The 16,269-nt window shown below is 40.6% G+C and overlaps 1 protein-coding gene and 1 long non-coding RNA gene across 4 annotated transcripts in view; one reads left to right on the top strand and one right to left on the bottom strand.

The window, feature by feature from the left end:
• Positions 1 to 1,456, bottom strand: part of CYP7B1 (cytochrome P450 family 7 subfamily B member 1) — a 175,829-nt gene extending 174,373 nt beyond the window's left edge. Inside the window, exon 1 of the mRNA XM_078072335.1 lies at positions 1,326 to 1,456. Coding sequence (XP_077928461.1) covers positions 1,326 to 1,438 — 113 coding nt within the window. The 5' untranslated portion in view covers positions 1,439 to 1,456. The remainder of the gene's footprint in view (positions 1 to 1,325) is intronic.
• A 294-nt stretch (positions 1,457 to 1,750) lies between these two features.
• Positions 1,751 to 16,269, top strand: part of LOC118550624 (uncharacterized) — a 31,953-nt gene continuing 17,434 nt past the window's right edge. Inside the window, exons 1-3 of one of the 3 annotated variants that reach the window (XR_013447869.1) lie at positions 1,751 to 1,959; positions 3,261 to 3,358; positions 5,617 to 5,715. This is a non-coding gene — a long non-coding RNA (uncharacterized LOC118550624). Of the gene's footprint in view, positions 1,960 to 3,260; positions 3,359 to 5,616; positions 6,080 to 16,269 lie in introns of those variants that run through there. The other 2 variants (XR_013447870.1, XR_004924666.2) reach the window with 2 other exon arrangements.

The raw sequence follows: 16,269 nt of genomic DNA, 5'->3' as shown, positions 1-16,269 counted from the left end.
TCCTTCTCCCACTCGCCCTGCTTGTGTTCCCTCTCTCTCTGTGTCTCTCTCTGTCAAAGAAATAAATAAGATCTTTAAAAATATATATATATATTTAAGTCAATTATTAGTAAAAAATGGTGATTTTTAAAAACATATGTATATGATTAATGACTTGCTGGAAATGAACTGAGTTCCTAGCACCACCCAAATCTTATCTTGAATTTATCAGTTTTATTTTAAATGTGGCCTTGGCTGAGGGATAGACACTGTGGAAGATGGAACCTACATAGAATCAAGTAACACTGAATTAAAGTATCCTAAATTCTCATGTTGGGTTCTAAAGCAAGAGCACAGCCATTGGAAAAGGCAACCTGAGGGGAGGGCATGGCACATCCCAGGAAAATCACTGAAAATTTGCATGGGGGAAAAAAAGCAACACTCCCTTCTAGAGTATTCATCCATGCACATTCTAGAAATGTCCCCAGGTATCTGAATGCGGTACAATGGTGCAAACCTTTGAGAAACAACCTGTATCACACAAACATATACATATAAACATATCTGTGTGTATATATACCTACGCAAACATCTAATCGCAAACAGAAAATACAGTGATTTCGAGTGAATGTTTCTATTTGAAATATTTGTTTCTACTTCCACATTTCAAATCTGATAAAGAAGTGACACACTTCTAGCGTTGTGTTGTTGGTTTTGTTCTGATAAAAATAATACAGTAAATGCACAAAATGCACACTATAAACTCACTTAGTAGTCACCAAACTCCCATGATGTATTATTACTGCGTTTTTCCACATGAGGTACAGTGATGTAAACTGAGGCACAGAGAAGTACTCAGAATTATTGTTCGTACCAGACACTGCCATTCTCCTGAAACATTTCACTTTTAACTGAAGGAAATGTAAGAAAATTCCCCTCGAAATGTTCTACGAATTCTACGCCATAAAGCATCAACTCATTGGAACTCGGCACCAAAATGTGTGTGTTTGGAAGCCATGCGTGATGCATAATGAATAATGCAAACCTAGGGCTTATTACATACAACCTACACGGGAGCAGCAAATCGAATTCGGTCCCAACGCTTTAATATGTATGCGTATGTATGGGGAAGACGCAGAAGAAGCCTTTGTCATTACACACAATCCCCCAACACTCCGCTGCCCCGCAGCAAGTTCTGACTATACGCACTTGAAATCACTGGGGTCGGGGGGGGGGGGGGGGGCGGTTCTCCCTCGGCCTGCCGGGTCGCGCACAGTCCGCGGGGCCCAGGGCGCATGCGTGGCCCGGCCAGCCGGGCCGCGCGGTAAGGCCGCCGGGGCGCTTACCTGGTGCGCCCGGCGCGCAGGCACAGGACCACGAGTAGCAGGGCCGCGGCGAGGGCCAGGCCCGGGAAGCTGAGTAGCTGCGGCAGCAACGGCTCCAGCGAGAAGAGGCCCATGCCCGCGGACACGTCTTCCGCCGTGTGGGTCCCGCGCGGCCGCAGCGGACAGCCAGGGGTCTCTCTCGGGGCGGCGACACTCCTGCTTCCCGCGGCGTCTCTCGGCGACTCTTTCCCGGTCCGGGCGCCAGAGGCGGGCCTGCTCGCGGCGCTGCCAGGAATGTCACCGCGGGCCCCCGAGGCTGAGTCTCAAAGTTCTTGCACTCCCCTCCCCCGGCCCAGCCCCCACCCACGCGCACCGCCCCGCTCCGCGACCGCCTCCGGCCAGGCGGCTTCTGGAAAAACGGCGCCTGGGTTCCTAGGGGCCGGAAGGAGGGCCAGAGAAGAGGGGGAAGGGGTTAGGATTTCCTGACGACGAACCTCTGAAGGCCTGGAGGAGGGAGATTTCTGTTCAGTTTTGGAAGTGAGTCGCTTGGGTTTCTCATCCCCTAGCCCGCGCCCCTCAGGAGGAGGGACCCTGCCTGCTCCTAGAACAGCGTTGGGACTGTGCCCGCTGCTCAGTGGCACCGCTGATCTCTTAGGTACGACCCAGAGAACAGAGAACCCTGCGAGCGGCAGGTACCTGTAATGCGCGCTGCCTCCAGCCTGGTCCCGGCCACCTCTTTTCGCCCTGCACAGCCTGTTTGCGCACATGCTTTTGTTGAGAGCCTACTGTGTGCGAAGTCTTGTCCGAGAGGTTAGGAATGGAGACCAGGGCCGGGAGGCATACAGTCCAGGAATAGAGAAGAAAGACCAGTCTATTGCAGAACAACGCTAAGGGCCGAAATAGAAGTGGTAGAAGCCCCACAGGTTGTTCTTACAAAGGATAAGGGAGAAACGTTTAAAATATCTTTGCTGGAGTAAGGCCCGTTCACCAGGGACTGAACACATGTTTGTTACTCTCCACACCAAACTTGAGATGTAATTTTTAGCAGTATTTTAGAGAACATATAATGGTACTCTGGCTAAGTAATTTACCCTCGTTGCTCAGTTGATAAGTAACTAATAACCATTCTTGCCACTGTGTTTTCTACTTTATGTAAGATTTTATTTGCACCGTTCTCTGGACTATTACAACAGCTTGTGGACTGATCTCAGACCTTTGACCTTTCCAGCCCATCCTCCCCATTGGCACCTCTCTACAACACAGACCTATTCTGCTTTTACCCTATTCAAAACTCTTAATGATAATGCCTTTGTGACTAAGTCATAAATCTTCCACCTGCAATGAGAAGCCCTCCACAATTTGTCTCCATTGTATAACTCCCACAGCTAGTACAGTTCCATATACACTAACTCTTGAGCCACGGAGTCCCTCACAGTCTGCCCTTTCACACCTTTGCTTATGATATTTGCTCTGCCTGAAAAGTTTTCCTCTCTCCCCTAAATACTAAAATTCTACCTACCTCTCAAGGTCTAATTCAAATCCCACTTCCTCCTAGAAATTATCCCTAACTCTTCTTTTGTAATTAAGATCTCCATCCTCCATACTTTTAACACTGTCTCAACTTTTCACCCCATCACATTTTTCTACCATATCTGAGTTATTTCTAAGTCTCTTTCTTGCTCTAGAACGTGGGAACCATCTCTCAGACAGCCTTGTCTGCACCCACTCTCTAGCCCCCTCCCCTGAGTCCCCATCCCCTGAATCCCACCCCCTGAATCCCTGCCCCTGGGGTTGAGATGACATAATTGTAAGTACTTTGCATGCACCTGGCTCTTAATGCTCCATAACTGAATTAAGCTACTGCATTGCTGTCCTTGGCCCTAAAGCTATAAATGGCTGGGCTAGCATTAGAACACCAATGCTTATGAGTATCTTCATCTTTGACTTTTATTCCAGGGTCTTTCTACTGCCTCTCCTTCCTCCTGTTGTAAATTCAAATATCCAGGAAATCCAAAAGGATACAGTGAACCAACAGCTACTCTGTCTCCTCCAAGGTAAAACAAATTGGTTTCCATCACTGCCTGGCCGGTAGAGCCAGCTTACTGGACGATATCCATGCTGTGCATTTCTGTAACCACTGCAGAAAGCCCCTCTCACTAATTCTCACAAGCATCCTCAACTTTTTCTTTTATTTTCCATTTGATCTCCTGGATGACTCTTCTGTTTGAAAATATAGGTAAAAATATTAAGCATTAGTCAATCTATTGAACATTTACTATGTACCAGGCATCATGCTAAACATTTTACTTCGTAACAATAATAGCAAGCACCTGCAGTTAATCACACTGTCTTAGGAAAGTGGAAGAAGGAAGACCACACTGTCACCTACTAGATTTGGTTAGCAACTGTGTCATATTCCTACAGTCTCTGTATAGTATTTTACTTTGAACACTTTACGGTGTGCACTTAACAAATTTTGAATGTATGTTTCTCTTACATTTTCCATTTATTTTAAAAGGGACCTCCATTCTGTAAACTGACCTGGTTGAAATAAAATTGGAAGACTTTTTTTATTATTTTGCTCTCGTAACCCAGCATCAGCATCATTATATTCAATCTAGTTCAGTATATTTTACTTCTGAAACATGTCTTTACTCCCATCACTTTTCTGACAGAGATGACTAGTCGCTCTTCTATATCTACTTCCCCCTTGCTTCTCACTAACAGTCCTTGATTTTTAAATCAACATGTATGTGACTGTCCACTAGAAAGACTTCTTTCTCAGCCTTCCTTGTAGTTAGATGTGACCAAATTCTAACCAGTAAGCTAAGTTTAAGGTATTAGTTCAGAAAAGTGCCCTTAACAGGAATGAACAGACCCTTTTGCTTCCCTCCTTCCCTTTTCCACTGCTTTGAATGTGGATGCTATGCCTGGAACCCACACAGCCATCTTAGCACATATAAGTATATCCCAAATACTACATTTAGTGTTTGTTGTTTATATGAAATTCAAATTTAACTGGGGATTCTACATTTTTATTAATAAATCTGGCAATTCCAGCTTAATTCCAACACAGGGGTTCATAAGGTATACAGGAGAAGCAACTGTAAAATTCTGGATGCTCAGCAGTCCCCTTCAGAAACAAGCCACAGATTGTTCCTTCAACATCAGTTACCAATGTTAGTGTCTTGTGTACCTTGGCCGTACTAATTAGACCAGGGTTAACAGATCTAAAAGAGTCATGGCGTGGCCCTTAGACTTTGAGGTGTGCAGATGTGGAAATATGTTCAATATAGATAACATCTGGCCTAGTCATCTTTCTCTAGAAAATATTGATTATGAAACACATGGAGAGAGAGAGAAATACAAGCAAAAACAGAAGTGAAATCAGAGAGAGTAAAGGGAGAGGGTGATACAATTGAGTCTCTAAAGTAAGAGTCATGACAATTCAGATGATGGGTCATACTTCAAAGCTTCCTCCGCCTGCCCAGGTGACTCTCATCTGGCAGGTGGTCAGAGCTGCCAGTCTCTTTCTCTGTTCTCTTTCTAATCTAATCTCAAATTCTGGCCCAATTTACTTTGTGGCCTTTTCATTTTAAAGAGCCTGTTTGGAAGTCAACAGAACTTGAATTCTGATATATCCCTCTGCTTTTCAACATGTATGTCCTAATTCTTCTGCTCTTTGATAATACTAGTACATTGGATTGAGACCTCCAAATCCACCGACTTAGTCAACAACATTTTGTTAAGTGCAAATGTTGTCCATGGCACTATACTTGGCCTGCTGGAGCTATAAAAATGAATTAGATGACCCTTACTTCAAAGAGCTGGGACTAAGAGAACAAAAAGGATTGACATCCGAAAGGAGAACAAAAAGAGGCCAGTCCACGTGAGATTGTGGAGTGACAATGGAGAGATTGCAAGCACAAGCACTCATATGGCTTTAATTTTGTGAATTCCTAGGAGGCAAATAAGTGCTGGAGAAAGAGTAGATTACATTCTGGCTTTAGTTGTTGGGAAATATTTGAAAGTCCCCTGGTGAAAATGTCAAAGTGGACTCCACACATTTTTTTTCCCCCAATATTGGGAAGTTCCTAAAATCAGACTTGATTACTCAAGTCTGAAAGGTCCTATCAACTTTTGACATAAAATATAGATTGGGTTTAATTGTATGGGGACTAACATAACATAATAAAATAAAATTTTAAAAAATTAAATAAGTCATACCTATAACTAAATAATGACTGTGGTTATCTTTTCCCCCTTCTTCACGAGCTCTGTCTTGACTTTGATTTCCTATCCCCTTCTGTAGATTTAAGACCCCCTCTGGGCAAAATTGTGAAACAGAGGAAGGAAAGAAAAGGAAAGAAGGAAGGAATTGAGAGGATTGAGAGGACCTGCCAAGTGCCAGGTACTGCTTCATGTTTTACATGCATTGTCTCATCTAATCTTCAATACCATCTCAGGGGTGCCTGGGTGGCTCAGTTGGTTGGGTGACTGCCTTTAGCTTGGGTCATGGTCCCGGGGTCCTAGGATCGAGTCCCGCATCGGGCTCCCCCTGCTGTGCGGGGAGTCTGCATCTCCCTCTGCCTCTGACTGCCACTCCCCCTGCTTGTGCTCTCTTTCTCTGTGTGTGCGTGTGTGTGTCAAATAAATAAATAAAATCTTAAAAAAAAAAAAAAAACTCAGATGTAGGTATTCTTTCCTTTTCCATAACAGAAAGACAAGACTCAGAGAGTTTCAGAGCTCCCGTGATTGCTCCTCCATTCCACTGTGAAGTTGCCCCTCCTGTCACTATATCATTTTGCTTTCTTTAGAGCTTTCTTTCACTAACCCTTTACCATATCTGTTTAGTCATTCTTACCTCCATTTTTATGGATCCTGTTTTTACCTTGAGCTGCCCATAACCAAGATACCCCATGGCGACAAATGGGCCTCTGCTTTGTACCTTGGCCTACTGCAGCCCTTGGGTAACTCTGAGGCTGATCTCAGTTTTCCCATCTGTAAAATGATACGAGACTACCTTCCCCTATAGGTTTATGAGGATTAAGTTGTGAGGAGTAAATATATGACAATAGAAATGCCTGGACCTTCTCCCTTTTTCACATTTGAACACCTTCTGCTCCACTGACATAGGGTTTAAGTAGAAGTGAGTTAATTAGACAAATTCAGCCCAGCTGAGGGGTTAGCTTGTTGATATGCTACTTCTGCCTAATTAAAATAGAAAATGTGCCACTTTCTTGTTTCCTTAAGGTGACTATCCTGATTGTGGCTGAGATGGCAATAGTGGTATATACTGAGACTTGAGGCTGCTATAAGCCTGAAAGTTGTTGTTCAGTTGTCACGTGTAAATAGTGAGGCATCTTAGATACCAGCCCTGAACCTGACTACAAATATCTTAAATTATAATTACTCCCTCTTATTCTGGCTTTCTTTGCAATTTAAACAATGGTATTTATTTTCTCATTAGTTTTCCCTTCTCCCAAAAAGCCAGCTTATAGTATTAACCTAGCACTTAGCTTACACATATAGACATGGCAGGCAAAATGCTTATTAAATAAAATGCTGTTGAGTGAACAGAGTGACCCAACAACAGAGAGTGTTGTTACATTTAAATCTCTTTTTTATAAAGTACAATTTTAGGTAAGACGGGAATGTAATCATTTTGAAGCAGCTTTAAAAATGGTGGAACAGATGGCTCTGATTATCTCCAAGAGGCAAGGAATAGATTAAATAGTTTTGTCATTCTTGTTTAATAGTCTTGGCATTATAACTTATACACACTTGAGTTTTGAATACTCTGGCTTACAAATTCACAATGCCATGTTAAAGCTTAGTTCATTCTCACGATCTGACCCTACTTCTGATGCCAGTATTCGAGATTTATTCTCTCTCTGTCTCTGACTCACTTACTGGCTTTTCCAACATTTCATTTCCCACTTAGCCCTGGAAACCAGATTTCTGAGGACAGAATGTACAGGGATCTCTCTGAGCATTCCTTTACATAAGAACCATTCCCTCTACCTTCACTCCCCAGCTACAGCAGGGCTCTGTTCACTAAAGGAACATTTTATAGATTAAAAAACAACAACACAACAACAAAAAAACAGACTGGTTCTTGGAGAAGCAACAAAGTGTCCTGGTCCAAAATAAAATCTACCCACAGCACCTCTTTCCTACCAGGTTCTGCTGTTTCTACCTGTTACAGGAGAGGTCCTGGGAAACAGACTCAGGGAGAGACCAGTGCAGGAGTTTAGTATTAGGGCAAGCTCTCAGAATCAGCACCAGGGGTGGGAGAGTGAGGCAAACACATAGACGGAGAGTTTGGGCTGGGATGCAATTTCAACAAGACTCAGCCCCTGAGGATATCTAGAACTCAGATGGCCCTTCAGAATTTGTCCCCAAATAGGGTGAAGGTTTAGATCTTTAGAGCACAGTAGCAACAAGTCATTTATTGCTTTGTGGACTGCCCTCAGGATGGTGAGGAGGATGAGCTTAGACAAGGGAGCTCTCTGTAGCTGAAGACAGTTTCTGAAAGCAGCTGGTGAACTCCCAGAAGCTGGGAGCACAGGTCTTCCCATTCTGACAAAGAAACTGAGCAACACAACACAGTGTCCACTAAATACACAGTGTCTACTGTGGTGCCACAGAAATATTTCAGGGGCAGGGCCACCTGACTGGCTCAGTTGGTAGAACGTGCTACTCCCGATCTCAGGGTTGTGAGTTTGAGCCCCACTTTAGGTGAAGAGATTACTTAAAAATAAAATCTTAAAAAAAAAAAAAAGAAGAAGTATTTCAGGGGCAGATAGCACATCGATGGTGATGATTCTTGGATTCATTCATTTTGTAGTTGTTTTCATTTTTACTAGCAGAACTGTCGTAACACTAGCCTCTCAGCTTCTGAGATGATACAACAATCATGTTTATTAAATGATTCTAATCTTAAAGAAAAACTGTACACTGTTTATGAGTCAAAGTTTTAGTACAATATTGCAAGAAGGAAAGCCTCCAGGAGGTCAGTTCAACCATTTACTCTGATTAGGAACATTATAGAAAGAGATTGATAGCTAACCATTGTTAGATTAGCTACAAAAGGGAAAGAACAGCTTAAAATGACTCAGCTCTTGGCTTATGGGTGACAGTCAACAGGGCGAGTTTCCCCAAGTCCAAATCCCATGAAATTTTATCCAAAAACCACTTAAGCATTTTTCAGGAGCACCAAGTTCTTCCTTTTCATTAGGCAAAAAGTTTCTGCTGCAAATAAGATTCAGACAATTTTTCTTTTACACTAACAAGTTATGATTCAGACAATTTTTCTTTTACACTAACAAGTTATATTTCATTTACTCAGTCTATCACAGTGACCCTTCCTTCACAGAGTCCCATCCCTCTTTTTTTTATTTAATTTTAATTTATTTATTTTTATTTTATTTTTATTTTTTTTAATTTTATTATGTTATATTAGTCACCATACAATACATCATTAGTTTTTGATGTGGTGATCCACGATCCATTGTTTTTGTATAACACCCAGTGCTCCATGGAGTACGTGCCCTCCTTAATACCCATCCCTCTTATCAGGCTGGTTGCAACTTGGACTCATGATTGGCCCTTCCATACTCACCCATTCTTTAAAACCTAGGAAAAAAAATCCATTCATACTTAATCCCCCATTCCTCTCTGATTCCTCATTTTTTGAACTGCCTCCAGATTTCTTCCCACCCTTCTCTTAATTGTTCAAGGCTCAACTGAAAAATGGTCAAATTCATTCCTACAAGGTGTTCTGAACCTTTTTTCTTATTTCTTCCTCCAGTTTTCTGATCACGAGCATTTCCGTGGTTGATCGATTCCTTTTTCCTTTCTTCTCTGAAGTCTGACTTTTTTTCCACCAAGATTGCCTATTTTTATATTTTTAAAAGCAATTAATAATTGCAACTATACATTCACTGAAAGTTTTGAATATTCTGATTTATGAGAAAACCTTGCACTACTATAAGAAGAAATTAATTGATTTGTAATAATTCTGAAAAGCAGTCTAATTGTTTGCTTACCAGGGTTGAAATACAACTAAAACAGGTATACACACACATCAGCATTAGCCAAAAGCTTCCTAAAATCTATGGTTGCATGTGTGGCATCTGTTTTGACCGTATGGCAACTAGTAACCGGAAGGCAGAACTCTGTACCTTCACTTGTTTCTGCAAGAAACCAAACCCAGCAGGCAGTAAAGTCTTTGCTGCAGATTTGTAAGAAGTCACATTGTACAGCATACAAAATTCTACACACACAAAAATCCTCAACATTTTATGTCCCCAGCCCTCTCAGACCACATTGCAATAGGAAACATCTTTCTCTTCTCCCAGACAGAGTCCACCCTCTCTGGTTCTACTTTCCCTCCAGAATTTTCCTCTTCAAATATCAAATACCTCCGGCCTTTGTAATGCAAAGCAATTCAACTCACATCTTTTATTTGAGCAAGCTACTGGAGTCTACCTTGTCTAGAAGCTATCAAAAAAACTTTCTTCTGAACAATGAGCCTGTAATATTTTCAAAATATAGTCATCATCTTCAACAACACCAATTTTAAAAAAATTAAGTGAAATTAATCATTTTCTCTTTCAGGAATATAAGTAGATGTTAGGGAAATTAGAAAAGAATGGTATCCTCTCTCTCCCATCCTTAAAGATGCTCTAATGACAGTGACTGGTCAGTCAGGGTGTATGTGAACTGACAAATATCAACATGCATCCCTTCTGCATTTATAAATGCCTCAGAGAATCCCATTTATAGTCATACTATGTCTTTTCTCCACTTGTCCCTCAGGCTAGATTCTTGGTCTAGAAAAGTGCAAGGACTAATTCAGGCTTTTCAGAGTTTCCTCCTCCCACCTGTGGGTGTTCTATGACCCCAAAATCCTTTCTTTCCCCATGTCTATTTGCCTTTGCTTCTACTTTATCCCATCAATCTAAAAACCTATTCCTTATCTAAATTTTCACTGACAGTCTCAGCAAAAAACTTAGCCCTCTGGCATTTACACAACCCTCACACCAAGACAAACATAGTGTAATGCTTTAAGGAAATTTCTATTGCTCACACAGAAGTTGAGGTATATATTAGAATTCTACCTTTCTCCTTTTCTCTGTATTTCTGTATCAGGAATCAGAATATAATTATTTGTAATTAGAAGTCTGAAAATGAACCAGCATAGGGCTTTTGAGTCAATAAGGCATTTTCAAACATTATCTCATGTGACTACTTGACCTTCTAGTGAGCTGAATATTATCTTCACTTTACACACATACCTGATAACTTCCCTGACAACAAGTCCTGTGTCTGTCTGTATTTCACCAGTGTACACATAATGCTTGGAGGATTATGTGACACTTTGTAGATTCTCAATAAATATTTGTTAAATGAATGAAAATCAGAAAACTATTGTTAAGAAATAAAATGAAATTAATATTTATCGAGCACCCACTATGTGCTGATCATCAAGCTAAATAACTTCGTATACATTTTATCTGTGCAATATTCCCATAAGCTTGACCAAGTTCAAGAGCCAGATTGTGGAAGCAGATGGATACTCAGTTATTAATCTGAATATCAGTAGTACTTTTTCTACTGTATAGGTTTGCCTCACTATACATAATGCATTTCTAGATCTCTTCTGTATCAGTCTACCTTAAAATTTAGTTCCTTTTCTAAAAAATATTTCTAAATCTTGGGTCAATATTTGTACAACATTGAAGCTTTAATTTGAGGAAAACACCATGAATACAGAACTAACTGAGGGAGAGAGCAAGGGGTAGGCTTAGTTGGTTATTTCTGAGAAATAGAAAGAACAGTGCAAGCCACAGGGATAGATATTGGGACTGATCTTACTGAATTTTGTTTTGTTTTTCTAAAAAAATAATGTGCAGTAGAAGATTTTCAGACACTGCAAAGTCACATGCCAAGATAACAGAAATAAATAACAGTTGTCTCTCTTAAAGCTCAGTAAGATATCTGTTTTAGAAAGAAAACATCTTGATTGTATCTAGCAGGGGCCTCATCTTGACAGCTTCATTGTGTTCACTGCAAAGATTTATCAGTCTTGAGGACAAAAGAAAAAAAAAAAGATGTGGTCCTGCCACCAGTCCACTTGGAAGAGATTTTGGGTCACATGAAATACACAAACTGTTCAGAGGATAGAGTCTATAGGAGAGAGAAGGAATAATTTTTGGATTAGTAGCCATTGCTTCTTCCTATGTCTTTACCTCTCTCTCCTCTCACTTCCTTTGGAACTTGAGACAGAGCCTTAGAAAATGAAAGGGTATTAAAGGAAAAAAAAAAACAAAAAACAATTTTGCTAAAAGTTCTGCAAATACTAGTAGCACAATAACACAAAGTGGTATCATTTTGTCACTCACATATCACATGTAATGACATGTAATGTAAAAGGGGGTATGGGTATTTTTCCTAATTCATGAAGGAACAGCCTAGGAGTCCTAGACCCAGGTGACCAAAATCTGAAGGATAGAATTCTTCAGAGATAGAATTCTGGGTTAGAATTCTGAGATGTAACTAGTGATTTCCAATAACCCAATTCCATGATGCCGTATTCACTGTTCATTTTTTAGTCAACATCTTACTTGCCTTCTCAGCAGTTCCTTCAGTCTAATGAAATACTTTCTTCTCTGCACCTGTAGGACAATAAATACACTCCTGAGGGTCCTCTTACCTCTGGCTGCTTCTTAACCTCCTTCATCAGTTATTCCTTTGCTTGTTCTCCATGTCAAAGGGCTTGATCCCACACGCTACTCTGTCCTGCTACAAACTCTGAACAGAGAGAAAGGAATCTAAGCATACTGCTAAAGAAAGTCATGAAACCACAAAGAAAGAGTTCAAGAGAAGAAGAAAGGAACTATAAAACAGCTAGAAAACAATGAACAATATAGCAATATGTAGACCCCTATCAATAACCACTTTAAGTCTAAATGAACCAAATTCTCCAACCAAAAGTCATAGAGTGACTAAATGGATAAAAGAAAAATAATCCATCTATGTGTTGCCTACAAAAGAGTCACTTCAGATGTAAGGAAACACAGAGACTGAAATTGAAGAGATGAAAAGATATTCCTTGCAAATGGAAACCAAAAGAAAGCTAGGCTAGCCATTCTTATATCACACAAAATAGACTTTAAAACAAAGACTGTACTAAGTGGCCAATAAGAACATTACATAATGATAAAGGGGTCAATCCAACAAGAGGATATAATATTTGTAAATATTTAGCCACCCAACAAGGGACAGTTAAATATATAAAGCAAATATTAACAGACCTAAAGGACTAAATAGCAATACAATAGTAGTAGTGGACTTTTATTACAATTAAATCCAATTACATCAATGGATAGATATAGATCATCCAAACTGAAAATCAATAAGGAAACATTAGCCTAAATTGCCATATTAGACCAGATGGACTTCACAGATAAATACAGAACATTCCATCCAAAAGCAACAGAATACACATTCTTTTTAACTGCACATGAAATATTCTCCAGGATAAATCATATGATGGACCACAAAACAAGTCTTAATAAATTTAAAAAGAAGATGGAACTCATACCAAGTATATTTTACAACAACAATGATATGAAACTAGAAATCAATTACAAGGAGAAAAGTGGAAAATTTACAAATATATGAAGATTAAACAACATGTAGCTAAATAATCAGTGGGTCAAAGAAGAAATTGAAAGAGAAATCAAAAAATACCTTGGGCAAATGCAAATGGAAATGCAATATACTAAAACATATGGGATGCAACAATAACGGTTTTAAGAGGGAAATTCATAGTGATAATTGCTTACATGAAGAAAAACTCTCAAATATTAACAACCTAACTTTATACCTCAAAAAACAAGAAATGAAGAACAAATGAAGCTCAAAGGTAGGAGAAGAAAGGAAATAACCAAAAACACAAAGAAATAAATGAATTCTACCAAATGAAATGAATTCTACCAAACATTCAAAGAAGAATTAATACCAATCCTTCTCAAACTCTTGCAAAAATACAAGAGGAAGGGGAGGAGCAAGATGGCGGAGGAGTAGGAGACCTAAATTTCGTCTTGTCCCAGGAATTCAGCTAGATAGGGATTAAACCATTCTGAACACCTATGAACTCAATAGGAGATCGAAGAAAAGAATAGCAGCAACTCTCTGAACAGAAAAACGACCACTTTCTGGAAGGTAGGACGTGCAGAGAAGGGAATCCGAGGCGATATTCCGGAACATAGACCGCGGGCGGAGGGAGCCTCCGTCAGCCGCTACCGGCAAGTGATAGAGCTGTGGAGCACAAAATCGGAACTTATAGAAGTCAGCTCCACTGAGGGTGGAACCCTCGCTGGGACAGTGTGGTCTCAGGACCCTCGGGGTCACAGAAAGACCGGGGGTGACTGAGTGCGGCAGAGCTCCCAGGTATCAGAGCAGGGAAGCTGGCTGCAAAGACAGAGCCGAAGAGTGGGCTTTCAGCTGGGGGTTGCCATAAACCATGATCCGTGGCACAATCAGGCCACTGCTCTTCCAGCAGGGACCCAACAAGGGGCAGACCTGGGGAGACTCCCCTTCCTCCCCCAGGAGGAGCAGCGTGGGAGTGCACCACAGGAATCTGCTGGGTTTGGAGACTCCAAACGGGGTCCTGTGCCAGAGATAGAAATGCTCGGTCACAGGCCAGGTGAGCACAGAGTGCATCCGGAGACTGGGGAGATGGGAGTGATTGCTTTTCTCTGGGGGCTCACTGAGGAGTGGGGCCCTGAGTTCTCAGCTCCTCCAGGGCAGAGATTGGGAGGCCACCATTTTCACTCTCGTCCTCCAAAGCTGTACGGAAAGTTTGCAGAGAACAAAAGCTCTGGAGAGCAAACCCAAGCAGATTACTTAGCCCCGCCCAGGCAAGGGTGGGGCAATTCCTCCTCCAGCAAAGATATTTGGGAACCACGGCAACAGGCCCCTCCCCCAGAAGATCAGCAAGAACAGCCCACCAAGACCAAGTTTACCAATCAATGAGAATGGCAGAACACCAGCACTAGGGGAATACAGCACATAGAATTCATGGCTTTTTCCCCATGATTCTTTAGTCTTTCAAAGTTAATTTTTTTAATTTTCTTTTTTTTCTTTTTCTTTTTTTTTGAATTTTTCTTTTTCCCTTTTTCAACCAACATCTTATCAATCGCTTTTTTAAAAATCTTTTTTATTTTTCATTTTTAGAGTCATATTCTATTCCTTCATAGTAGTTAACCTTATTTTTGGTATATATATAAGTTGTTCTCTCTTTAAAATTTTGGGATACAGTTTCTTCTAACAGACCAAAATATACCCTACATCTCTAGTGTATGGCTTTCTTTGATCACATGCTCTCCCTATTTTTTTTTTAATTTCTCTTCTTTCTTTTTCAACCAACTTCTTATCAGTTCCTTTTATAAAATCTTTTATAATTTTCATCATTACAGTCATATTCCATCCCTTCATCATATTTACCCTTATTTTTGTACATATATAAGCTTTTCTTTCTTTAAAATTTTGGGAGGCAGTTTCTTCTAACAGACCAAAATACGCCCAAAATTTAGTCTGTGGCACTGATCTATTCACCAGCCTGATCATATTTGATCATATTCTTTTTTTTAAATCATTTTCTTTTTCTCTTTTTTCTTTTTTCTTTCTTTCCCTTTCTTTTCCCCCGGTTTCAGGTCTCTTCTGATTTGTTTAGTGTATATTTTTCTGAGGTTGTTGTTACCCTGTTAGCATTTTGTTCTCTCATTCATCTATTCTCCTCTGGACAAAATGACAAGACGGAAAAACTCACCTCAAAAAAAAGAACAAGAGGCAGTACCGACTGCCAGGGACCTAATCAATATGGACATTAGTAAGATGTCAGAACTAGAGTTCAGAATGACAATTTTAAAGGTAGTAGCTGGGCTTGAAAATATCATGGAAGATATTAGAGAAACCCTTTCTGGAGAAATAAAAGAACTAAAATCTAACCAAGTTGAAATCAAAAAGGCTATTAATGAGGTGCATTCAAAAATGGAGGCTCTAACTGCTAGGATAAATGAGGCAGAAGAGAGAATTCGTGATATAGAAGACCAAATGATGGAAAATAAAGAAGCTGAGAAAAGGAGAGATAAACAACTACTGGATCACGAGGGCAGAATTCGAGAGATAAGCGATACCATAAGATGAAACAATATTAGAATAATTGGGATCCCAGAAGAAGAAGAAAGACAGAGAGGGGCAGAAGGTATATTGGAGCAAATCATAGCAGAGAACTTCCCTAATTTGGGGAAGGAAACAGGCATCAAAATCCAGGAGGCACAGAGAACCGCCCTCAAAATCAATAAAAATAGGTCAACACCCCGACATCTAATAGTAAAACTTACAAGTCTCAGAGACAAAGAGAAAATCCTGAAAGCAGCTCAGGAGAAGAGATCTGTGACCTACAATGGTAGAAACATTAGATTGGCAACAGACCTATCCACAGAGACCTGGCAGGCCGGAAAGGACTGGCATGATATATTCAGAGCACTAAGCAAGAAAAATATGCAGGTAGGCTGTCATTGAAAATAGAAGGAGTTGCACACGGCCGGGACAAGCTGCCCGTGGAGCAGCGGGGATCGTGGAAGACTGTCCCAGGCCTGTGCCTGCACCTTCTTCAAGGAGCGAGGTGGCCAGCTTCTGAGGCCAAGTGGCTGGGAGGGGGAGCCCTTGTGCTCTCCTCCAGCCATAGACTAAAATAAATACATGAATCAATACAAAAAAAAAAAAAAATGGAGAGATAAAAAGCTTCCAGGACAAACAAAAACTAAAGGAATTTGCAAACACGAAACCAGCCCTACAAGAAATATTGAAAGGGGTTCTCTAAGCAAAGAGAGAGCCTAAAAGTAACATAGACCAGAAAGGAACACAGACAATACATAGTAACAGTAAC

Source organism: Halichoerus grypus, chromosome 5 (assembly GCF_964656455.1).
Source record: "Halichoerus grypus chromosome 5, mHalGry1.hap1.1, whole genome shotgun sequence".
Taxonomy (NCBI): Eukaryota; Metazoa; Chordata; class Mammalia; order Carnivora; family Phocidae; genus Halichoerus; species Halichoerus grypus.
The sequence above is the reverse complement of the archived record's forward strand: the minus strand, read 5'-3'. Positions and strand labels throughout refer to the sequence as shown.